Raw genomic sequence first — 11,578 nt, 5'->3', positions numbered from 1 at the left:
GAGCCTTCCCAAAAGCTTTTCATCCCCCAAAAGCTGCCCCTTCCTTGAGAGCACAAGGCAGCACCCACCACTCTCCCACACCTCCCCCCATGTGTCTTGCTCCCTAGGCGGGAAAAATCCTCAACCTCTTGCCTTCATTCCTCTTATTCCTGCCCTTTCCAGCCCCGCTGTCCCGGAGAGCACAGTGATGGGCACGTCCTCAATCCTCTGCCCGGGTTATACCTTTACAAATCCTAATTTTGGTGGAGCAATAGGATGAGGTCACCCCAGCCGGCCGCACTTTTATTTCGGCGCGGTCGCCATGGCAGCGGAGGGCGAAACAAAACATATAGTTCACCAAAGCAAAGTTTCCTGGCTCCTGGTGCTCATTTTTCTCTCTGAGCTGGCTTTGGGAGGCAGCGGAGCGGCGGCTAATGGAAACTCCAACGTCTTTCTCTCTCCCCTGTCTGCTCCTCCGTCTCCTCAGCAGTGGAGATAAAGGTTAGACATCTGGTTCGGATCTGCCCCGCTCGGCCGAGGAAGAGCCGCGCTCCCGCCGTCCCATAAATCATCCCACAGCTGGAGCACAGTCCCGGCCGTTCCCGCGGCTGTTTATTCCCGCCACGTCCGATTCAGCCCCGGGCTTTGCTTTTGGGAAGGCTGTGCTTCCAGCAAGCTGCCTCCTGCCATTTTGTGAGCGATCCACAGCTGCCGGGCAAGGGCTGAGAAATTATCGTGGGTTTAAAATGATCCCAGGATTTAAAGCCACCCAGGATACGGGGCTCAGGTCAGCTCAGGTGGCAGGAATGGTGCTTGCTTGCGCAGCCAGATGCTGCTCCCGGGGGAAACTACTCTGCCCTGAAGGGGCTATAAAACACAGGCAGAAAGTAAATGAGCACCTAGAAAACCTAGGATCGTTCAAATCCCTTTCTCCCAGCTTATTGTTACTCAGAAGTTTAATGATTTTAGGGTTGGGAGATGTAGCACTTCCATTTCACAAGCAGAAGGAAGGGCCAAGGGTAGGGTAATGGCCACACAGAAGACCCCTGGCCAAGAAAATGCCCATATTTCTGCCCCAGTTATGTGAAGATCCTTTTCTCCAGGCTCAGTTGCTTCAAGTTTATCTGCATCTATGCTGAAGCACTTGGATACAGTCCTAATTTCCAGGAACACCCAGAGTGGAAGACATCCTTTTCCTTCAACTCTTGACCTTGCAATGTCAACACTTGCCATGTAGGGCATTGCTGGAAAACCCTCTTTAACTGGAAGGACACAGGATAGACAGGTACATGTGTACATCTATGGACTGTTAGACTGGCTTCCTTTACTGATGTAATAAATTTAATACTGGCTAATAAAATGTGTCAAAGCCACTTTGCCTCTCCTTGTGAAGGTCTCCCAAGAAGGCCAGGATTAAATGCAAGGCTACAGCATTAAGGGCACCAAACCAAGCATTAAATGCTGATGATGTCTTAAATTTAAGGGTCTGCTTTCAGTGTTTAACTCCCTCTTGGGAGGAGGTGTGGGTGCAGGAGGGGATGTAGGATTTTGTGGCTTCTTCTGGGCAACCTTACTGTGAAATACTCCATGATGAAGGTCACTAGTAAAAGAAGGGCTGCTGGCTCTGCTGATTGTAATTCACCCATCTCCCTGCAGTACCTGAAGGGACCCCACAAAAAAGATGGAGGGAGACTATTTACGAGATCATGAGGGGACAGGACATGGGGTGATGGCTTCAAACTGACAGAGAGTAGGTTTAGATTGGGTGTTGGGAAAAAATCCTTCCCTGTGAGGGTGCTGAGGCCCTGGCACAGGTTGCCCAGAGAAGCTGCAGTTGCCCCATCCCTGGGAGTGTCCAAGGCCAGGTTGGATGGGGCTTGGAGCAACCTGGGCTAGTAGAAGGGAGTGGAACGAGTTAATTTTAAAGGTTCCTTCCAACCCAGGCCATTTTCTGTGACTGGGACAGAATTAACACAGATTTGAAGACAAAGCACTAAATTCAAGGCTCACTTGGACTTTATGCAGGTCTCCAAGTCAGGGTCAACTCAACCTACGTCAGCCTTGCGAAGGTTTCCCTGACCCGTTCCTGTGAAACTCCAGAGATTTAAAGCACTTCCAGTGAAGCTCTTTTACTCCTCAACGCGCCCTCAGCTCGCGGGGAAATTCGAGGCTGGAGTCTGACTTTTGTGTCTTTGCTGTCCCATCCCCGGGCAGGGGTGAAGCAGCGCCACTTTTGATGCAGGGGGTTTAGACAGGATGTCTCCATTAGAAATCCTGCTTAGAGGGGATTCTAAGGCCACCCCAAAAGCAGCAGGGCGTGGATGTCGGGGCTCCCCGTGGGCAGCCGGGAGCAGAGCGCGCTGAGCTATTTTTACTCGCGGTCGGGTCCCGCAGCCACGCTGGCAGATGCGCTCCCAGCTGCAGATGACTTCCATGTGTAGCCCCTCGTGGCCGCTGGCCGGGGGCCCGGGGCGTAACGTGCTTCCTTAAAAGGCTCGGGAGAGGCGATGCAACGCCCCAGGCACGGGAGGGAATGAGGGGCCCCCTTCCCAAGCCTCCTCCTCTTTTCTCCCCGCCCGGCGAGTTGTGAAAGCCCGGGCTGCGCCTTCGCATCCCGGAGGTCTGCGCGGTTCATTGAAAGCAGCTTTCCCGGGAAACGGAGGCGGCACAGGCGCTGGGAAACCTCTCCCGTGCTGCGGAGGGGTGGGAGGGCGAAGGGAAGGATCACTTTAACCTCAGTGCAGCTTTTATCCCCCGTGAGAGCAGAGAAGGGGTTTTGGGGCACGGCTCCGTTCACGGTGAGGGGCAGGGCAGGGCGCGGTGTGCTCGGGAGCAGCCCCAGCCGGGTGCAGCCGCTGCAAGACCCGGTTACAAGAATAAATAAATAACATTCACCCATTCCCCCCTTTTTTAATGAAGCCCTTGTGATGTGCTCGGAGAGGGTGCCAAATAAACAGCGCGGTTTCCCAAGTGCAGCTGCCATGGCTCGGCTCATCCCCAGCCGAGCATTGTCCTGCTGTGCCCTATCCCCACTCAAGTGGCTTAGCGCTGACGGGAAGTTTTGGGATCTGGGCTGCTCTGCATGCCAAGAATGGGGTGCCTGAAACTGTAAAGCCCCACGGGGACAAAGCCCCGAGCAGCCCTGCGAGGTCTCCTTGCCCCACCTGTTGGATTGCAGATCCATATGGACCTGCAGCCCCCGTCAGCTGGACGAGTCCAGGTGAGGCTGTTGGAATCCTGTTAATCGTGTGCAGCATTGAACAGGGAGCCTGAGGCGTTGGACCAGCTAAATTCAGCCTTGTCAATGGTGCTATGGAGGGCAAATCATCCTGTTGGGGCTGTGCTTCCAAAGGCATCGCATACAACACACGTGGAATGTCTCTTGTCGTGGTCCTTGGAGACCCATCTGAAGTGCTTCAGAAAGTATCACCTCAAAATGTGGAGTGGGAGAGCATCAAGTTGCCTTCTCCTTGTGACAGTCCCACCCTGACCCATGGAGGAAAACACTGGATAAGCCCTAAATTGCAAGGAGCCCTGGGTCTGCTTCCAGAAATTTAACCCAGTTCTCCAGAAGTCAATTCCCTCTCCCTTGGGCCTGCCCTGCTTTTGCAGTCACATTCATCTGCTTCATGCTTTTCAGGGGGGATTTTTGGAGAGGCAGGGAAATGTGCATTGTTTCTGTGAATTTTGGCTTCCTTGGCTGAGCTCAGATAAGGACAGGAATAGCCAAAGGTCAAAATCATGGCTGTGGACAGCAAAGGAGACAGATGAAAATACTTATGGGGTCATTGAGTCACAGAGGTTGAAGGGACATCCAAGTCCAACACCCTGCTCAAAGCCAGCTGAGGCCAAGTTGCTCCATGCCATGTCCAGCTGAGTTTAAATTCTTCCAGGATGGAGATTTCACAACCAAGGCATCTCGTTTTCCACCTTTTTCCAAGCTGGAAAACTCCAGGTTACCAGCAGCATCTCAGTGATGCTCCCCTGAATATCCATACTACATTTATCTTGCCTTAAAGGGACAGGGGGATTTCCCAGCAAATAATTGCTTTCCAAACCCTGGAAAATTACTCCACTGATACCCACTGTGGCTTTAAGAAAGACAAACCCACAAGTTTCTCAAAACCTCCATTAGACTTTATTTAAAAGTTCTTTGTATAGACTTCCTGACACGGAATCCACAATAAAAATAAAATCCCTCTCCCACCCACCGCTCCCCCCTCCCCAGATTGCTTTGCTTCGTATTTTATAAAACATACAACATCAGAGGAATGCCAGAGGCATCCTACACCACAATTTAAAAATTTGTTAACTGAGGCCTTGGTCCTAGCAGTGCATTTGCATTTGGAAACTCTGCTTCCTTTTCCTTGCTAGTTCGGTTGGCCACATGTGTAACAAATGCATACAAGAGATCTAGTTTGAGACCTAATCCAGCAAAAGGAGAAAAAACAATAAAAGAAGAAGAGTGAAAATGGAACCACTTGTTTATCTGAATCAGCCACTCTCTTACACAAAGGCTTCCCCTGTAAAGGTACACTCAGTTATGAGAAGGTTCAAAGCAAGCAGGTAGCAAGTTGAAGTGAAATTATTATGATTCTTTTTTTTTTTTTTTACTCATTTTTATGGTGCCTTAGACAGGCAAACTGCCGGAATCAGGACGAAAAGGGTAATTTAGAGACACGTCGAGAGACAATAACAATCTGCAATTAGGTAAATATTTGGCAGTTTTGAAGCTATACAATATAACCCTGGCATGTCCACACTCAGTCCACAAACAGTTTAGCACCATATTGATAGGTCATGCAGCAAACCCCTTCCTTCAGGGTTTGCTTAGAAGTTAAAAGCATGAAATATTACAGTGCAAGGTCGTCTATACCCTTAGCTTCTATGGGGGCAAGGTGGAACGGAGATGCTCCTGGCTGCCTCAGAGGTATGTGTTGGCCAGCCCCGGGCTCTATGTTTTTATCGTCGTCACCACACCAGAGTTGATGTTCCCTGAAAGGGGTTTGATGGAGAAAGAGGAAATAAATAAGGTTATTCCACGCAGGACACTGGGGGAAGGTAATTGAGTTAATTGCCAGGGCTTGCTGAGGAGTCCGGCATGGCGAGCAACCCCACAGCAGCCACGCAAGGGACTGGGAATGAATGCCAGGGATTTGGCTGACCCCTCCTTACCAGAGATGCAAAAGTTTTCACATTCTTTCTGCGTGTTAAATCTGTTCTCGTTGCCGCCGCAGCCGCCGTACCAGAACCGGGCGCAGCTCCTGGTGCTGGGGTCGTGGTACCACACCAGCACAAACTCCCTGCAGGTCCCCACGTCCTTCGGCAGCCAGCAGACATCCACGGCTGCAGATAAAAGCAGGAGAAAGAGTGGTCAGCAATAGCACTCCCGGGTGAAGGGCAGCCTCTCCTGGCATGGCAGAGAAATGCCTGTGGGCAGGGCTGGCATGCAAGCTCAGGCAGGGCAACCACGGCATTGAATTTGCAAGTCTCCTGTGACTAAATCCCATCTCTTTCCTTGCAAAGAGAAGGTCTTTCCCTGGTAGTCACCAGCCCTGATGCAAAGCCCTCATCCAGGTTGCTGCCATGTATCCATGGAGTGATGATGAGATGAAGGAAGGGCACTGCACAGCAGCAGTCGCCTGCAAATCCCCTGGATCTGCAGGAAGTGATTGGCAGGTCTCAGATCTGGGAGAGGACTGGCTGGGCTGCAAGGGAAAATGTATTGGCACCATCATTTTCCTGTTAAAATGCCTGCCTTCCTCTGAAAAGAGAAATCTTCCACGTGAAGATGCTCCTGGATCTACCACACGCTGCCCACATTTTCCTGCATCCCTTGCTGGGTGAGCAGGGAACAAAATAACAAAGCACTTGGATGTGTTAAAATGAAATTTCCGAATAACTTTAAAAAAAATAAAATGAAATCTGATATTAGCCATTAATTTACCATGTCATAAACCTCCCTTGCACACAGGGGTGCAGACGGAGCTCGTGCCACCTCTGCTCAGCAGGGCATACCCATCCTGGATGAGGGGGAGTCACAACAGACAAAGTGTGAGTTCCTCTTGCTAGAGGAATGTTTGCAACCAGGACCCTTTTTTAAGAAAAAAAAAAGTCTTTACCTTCTTTCCTTTCCCCCTCCCCCCAAAACAGAGTTAACTCAACGTGTCCCAAGCAATAAGGAAAAGCATTTTGCGAGGGTCTGAAAGATCTTACCTGGTCTCTGCTACACAAAAGAATATAGGAAAGACTATATAAATGGAGGGTGAATATATACATAGATGCATTTGCCAGCAAGTTTCTTTAGTGCCTGCTGAAAGCAAAGGTGTACAAAACCCCTCTAACATTTTAATAGGAAGAAGGGTGCAGAGGATTATCCCTGAAAGCCCAGCTGGAAAGTAGGTCAGGCAGTGGACCCTGGGCAGCAGGTTCACTTTAAAGGAAATTGCAGCTGGAGCTGGCAGCTGCTCAGAGCTCAGGAATGCTGCAGCGAGGCTGGGATGCTCCTGGGATGGACAGGAAATGTCTGGAATGTCATAGACCTTGCACCCCCCCCATCCTCAGGTATGACCTTCCAGCTCAGCTTTGCTTCTGGGCTCCTACAGCCAAAAGCCTCCCCATGCCTTTGGCAGGCTCTTGGCCTTTTTTTATTTTCAGATTTTTTTTTCCCTAAGCTCATCTCCCTTCTTCCACACATTCCAAAACTCTGAAATCCAGCAGATGTGAACATAGAAATTACCCCAAACCCTGCACAGGAATAAAATCCAACCAGTAACCAAAACATTCAGGAAGTATAATACAGTTTTTCTCTGTAGAATGGAGTCCAGGCAACCCAACTTCCCCCCCCCTTCATCCCTTTGGAAGGTGGAATCAGCCTTCAGAATCAGCAGATGCACAGGGAAATTCCATCATCACTTTAGAGGCAGAACTGGCTTCAGGAAAGCTGTGGAAAATTCACTTAAGATTTAATCTTCAGTTTGTCTGCTGCCTTACTCCCATGAGTGGCTTGTGCCACTCTCCAGTTTCACATCACCATGGGTGTGGCTCAACCCCTGGAGGGCATTTCAACTGAAACCTACCAAAAACCCCAAGCCCAAAACACAGTGAACCCCAGAATCCCAGAATGTTTTAGGTTGGAAACTTAAAGCTCATCCAGTGCCACCCCCTGCCATGGGCAGGGACACCTTCCACTAGCCCAGGTTGCTCCAAGCCCCATCCAACCTGGCCTTGGACACTTCCAGGGATGGGGCAACCACAACTTCTCTGGGAAACCTGTGCCAGGGCCTCAGCACCCTCACAGGAATTTATTTCTTCTATATATCTAACCTAAATGTCCCCTTTTTCAGTTTGAAATGAAAGAAAAAGCTTCTCCAAAAATTTCAAATAATTGATGGAGAGCAAGAACTAAGGAATTAAAATGTGTTTTGAGCTGTGGCTGGCTTTGACAAGTTCAAAAGATGGGGAGAGCCATGGCAAGTCAGGGTTTTAATTCACCCCATGGAGTAAATGTGCCTGGGCTCCTCAGTGGCACATGATAAAAAATGAAAATAATAATAAATGAGTCATAGAACCATTCAGATTGGAAAAGCCCTTGAGTGCAACCATTCCCCGGCACTGCCAAGTCCACCACTACACCACACATGAAATATATATATATATGTATATAAGGTCAATAAATAAAGGTTATCACAGCTTTTAAAAGGTTCCAAATGGAAGGTGGGTCTGTGCATATTTTTGCACCCCAAGAACCCTGAGGTTTGGGAAAGAACTCATTTCTCAGTGTTGTGCCTGGTACGGGCTGAACCGAGAGCCCAACCCAGTGCCCAGCATCTTAAAGCTGAGCTGCACGTGAATCCTGGGTCTCTTTTTCCATGGTGGATTCAAGCTCTGGTTTTCCAGAAGAAGAAAAGAGGATAAAGTGGTGAGTGGAACGTGGCGGGCAGAGACACGAGCGTCCCTGCAGGGCCCCTCAGCTGCTTTTCTTGACTATCTGCCTGGGGCAGAACGGTGCCAAGTTGATGAAATACCATTTTAGCCTCAACAACAGTTGCTGGAAACACCATCAAGGCATGTGATGATGATCAGAAGGGGCTGGCCCATGGGTTGGGGCTGGTAAAAACAGGGCCCTCTGGAGAAAACCACACCAGGGGGGTTTCCCTGCTCCGTGAGGGCACAGTCCTGCTCTAGGTTGAAGACATGGGTTTCTGCTGTACAGGCTGTACGCTGCTTCTTCTGGCTGAAAACTCCTCAAACTGCAGCCAAGGGATTCATGATGCCCATTTGAATCCCCAAAGCACCTTCAAATCTCCTTTTTCCACCCCAGACATCTCCATGGCTGGTGGTGGCCTCTTCCTTACTTGCCTGCACATTTCTTTAGGGGCAACCACAGCTGGACTCGGGCTGCCAGTGACAAAAATTACCCAGCCTAAAATTCCCAAGCTCCTTTTAAGGAGACTAAAATAAACCTAAGAAAATCAAAAAGGTGGGAGAGGTCCTTAATTTGCCATGACCCCTCAAGGACTAATGCCCTGCTGTTAGGTACCAGAGCTGTCTTCATTCCTTGGTTTCCCTTCCATCTCTGCAGAGGGCCCTTAAACACCACTGGGAGGGGGAGGCTGCTAAAATAAGGAGGCCTTGCTGGGATCAGGTTCACATCCCAACCTTGCTCAACCACCACAGTGGTGACTGGAAGTCTCTACTCCCTTCCAAAGTCCTGAAGAGGTTTGCAAACACAACCCCTTAACCTTAGAAGCTCCTTGAGGAGAGGAGGTTGTTGTCATTTTCCCTCAATCTTGATTTTTATCTTTTGGTGCAAAATGAAAACATCTGCCTGCAAGGCCCGAGCCTCTTGGAGTCACTTCCCATCAAGTGTTCTGGTTACTGGCAGTGAAATGTTTGGAACTCAGCAGAGTGGTGGCATTGGTTGGTCACGCAGTGAAAACAGAAACTGGTTTGGGCCCGTTCCAAGCTCCAGTTCACCAACCCCACGTTTCGCACGAATTCCACCGAGTGGTTTTGCCACAGAGCCGTGATTTGCAGCCAGGCTGTGCAAACAAAGCATGTCTGGCTGTGACAACACACATGCAAAGGTGACTGGCTCATGCAAAGTGGATGGTTGGGTGTGGTCTTGTCAAGGAGCAAGTGAAAACTAAGTCTGTGTTATTGGGGGTAGCCCGGGCAGGCTTGGACACATGCTGTGAAATGGTCAAGGTGAGAGAATGGATTTGCTTGGTTTGTGATTATTAATGGGTTTTTTTTGAGTGTTACCTGGCGATAATCTGTTCTCAAGCTGCTGCATGGCTTTCTCAGCTGCTGCTGGAGGAAAAAGAGCATGGGTTAGGATTTTAAACGATGTTTTCTCTCCAACCCAAACGTCATTTGACAACGGGATAAAATACAGAAGGATTAATCCCCGTGTGGTACTTACGTGGCTTTAAGCATTTGCTAATGCACTCAGCTTCGGCCTCAAATCTATTGGCATTACCTCCGCAGCCACCATACCAACCCTGGCTGCAGAACTTGTGTTTGTAGTCAAAGAACCACACAATCTGATAGTCCTTGCACTGCATGCCCATGTCAAAGTCCAGCAAGCAAGGGTCTGGCCAATCTGCATGTCAAAAGGTGCAAAGGTTAAGTGACTCTGAAAGGGTTACAAGCTGAAAAAGCAAAGAGATTGAAAAGAAAAAAAAAGGAAAACAGAGCCCAGTACAGGACTTGTGGCATTTCCTTCTCATGTGATTTCTCTTGCTGGATGCAAACCTTCCTCAGCCTCCAGCTTACCTCTCCTCACTCTTGCTTTTGTCATGCATCCAAACTCCAAATTGGAGCAGCATGGTGGGAGCCCCTTACTGGAGCACTCAGGATTGAGCCCTCACCCAACTCCCCCCATCTATTCTCAAAGCTATTTGTCTTGGCTGCAACTTTGAATCTTTAAGTGTGTTTATCTCTGAAAGCAAGCTGCACCTGGTGGACTTGAAGGCTTAGTGCAGATTTAAACATATGCTGCTTTCCTGGCCCCAAAATAGATAATTTAGGTCCATACCCTAGAGTTTTTATTAGCAATGCTAGTCCAACCATGCTATTTTACCTATATAAGGAGGGCAGAATTTGAGGCTTCCTCCAAGGTCTGTCAGCAGATTTGCATGTGGGTCTCTCCTGTTGCACAGACACTCAGCTAAACCCTCTCCAAATTCCCTGCCCTCTTTAAGGTCTTCAGCCTGGTGAAAACCTTCATATTAGCATCCTTGGGGAATATTTCCCCCAAATGGTCAGCTACATAAATCCTCGGGCAGTGGTGTTTGCTGCAGGTGGGTCATCAAGAGGAGCTGAGAATGAGAGGTTTGTGTGGAAGCACAGGGCGAGCACATCCATCTTGCCTCGAGCAGGAAAAGCCTACAAACCTTATTTCCAAAGGGCTGGCACACAGTAGGTTAAATGAAGCCACGAGGGTGGGGACAAGGCTTCTGAGGGGATGTCAGTGCCAGGGAGAGGGACCAAAGGAGCAGGAACATATGGGAAGGGTGGGATGATGGGTCATGCAGGAAGGCAGAAATGAGATGGTCCCTGCCTGGCACAAGCCCTCGGCCCCTCCAGTGGTGCCATGTCCATCCCACTCAGCACAAGCAGCAGCCAGAGCTCAACAGCAGCTTCACAACTCTTGGCTGAGCACACTGAGCAGCAGCATCTCCGCGGGAAGAAAATGAGCCACAGTGCAAGCAAAATGTTCAAAGGAAAATCATGGGATGCATTTTGGACAACAGTTCCATGGTTGGATGTGCTGCTTGACGCAGGCTGAGAGCCCTTCCAGGTCCTTGGAGGAAGAGTTGCAGCCTGGCATTGATGGTACAACTGAGTGTAGTAGTGTTGATATAATGAGCTTGACGTCAACCAAAGCGATGAAATGACAATTAACAGCTACAGTGATTATGGGTTATTAACACAGGTTAATGAGATCAACCACAGAGTAGGAGCTGACAGCTCACTCATTTAGCAGTTTACTGCATACACCACCCATGGCAGAGCAGCAGGGTGAGCAGATGGGTGAAACTGGAGGGAGGGAGGCTACCAGTTAGTCTAATTTATGCAAATGTGACTCCTGGCGATCTCTGGCTGTTGGGCATAGAATCATAGAACACTTTGGGTTGGAAGGGATCTTAAAAGTCATCCAGTTCCACCCCCTGCAATGGGCAGGGACACTTTCCACTAGACCAGGCTGCTCCAAGCCCTGTCCCGTCTGGCCAAGCCCTTACTGGGAGCTGTGTGTTGAAACAAGAGACTGTGACCTGTTTTTTGCTCCACATGGGGAGGGAGGGAATGAGCAAGCATCAGGTGATGTTCTGTATCCACACCTACATCTACACATGCCAGGGAGGCCGTGGGACACAACTCGTCCCTGAAGAGTGGCCAGCACTTGGGTTGTGGCTCATCTCCCATCCTTATTATAGGAACAGGACCTGGTTTGAGTTCCCCATGAAGACCACAGCAACTTCAGGGCGCTCTGGATCCCTCACGGGGCAGAGACCCCACTACAGGGCTCATACCCACATGGCCAAGGATGTCATCTAGGTCACGACCTGTTGGCTCTGCAAAGCAAAGGACT

General features: G+C 49.6%; 1 protein-coding gene across 7 annotated transcripts in view; it reads right to left on the bottom strand.

The window, feature by feature from the left end:
* Positions 1 to 4,094: 4,094 nt before the first annotated feature.
* The window catches only part of COL6A3 (collagen type VI alpha 3 chain), a 61,923-nt gene continuing 54,439 nt past the window's right edge, over positions 4,095 to 11,578 (bottom strand). For 4 of the 7 annotated variants that reach the window (XM_027705447.1, XM_027705441.1, XM_027705446.1 and 1 more), the window contains 4 exons: positions 9,407 to 9,586; positions 9,247 to 9,294; positions 5,155 to 5,325; positions 4,095 to 4,974 (listed from right to left, as the gene is read on the bottom strand). In XM_027705447.1, coding sequence (XP_027561248.1) covers positions 4,934 to 4,974; positions 5,155 to 5,325; positions 9,247 to 9,294; positions 9,407 to 9,586 — 440 coding nt within the window. In that variant the 3' untranslated portion in view covers positions 4,095 to 4,933. The remainder of the gene's footprint in view (positions 4,975 to 5,154; positions 5,326 to 9,246; positions 9,295 to 9,406; positions 9,587 to 11,578) is intronic. The other 3 variants (XM_027705442.1, XM_027705443.1, XM_027705444.1) reach the window with 3 other exon arrangements.

The sequence above is a fragment of the Neopelma chrysocephalum genome, unplaced genomic scaffold (assembly GCF_003984885.1).
Source record: "Neopelma chrysocephalum unplaced genomic scaffold, ASM398488v2 Primary Assembly neopelma1_335, whole genome shotgun sequence".
Classification (NCBI taxonomy): domain Eukaryota; kingdom Metazoa; phylum Chordata; class Aves; order Passeriformes; family Pipridae; genus Neopelma; species Neopelma chrysocephalum.
This window is presented reverse-complemented; position numbering and strand designations above follow the sequence as displayed.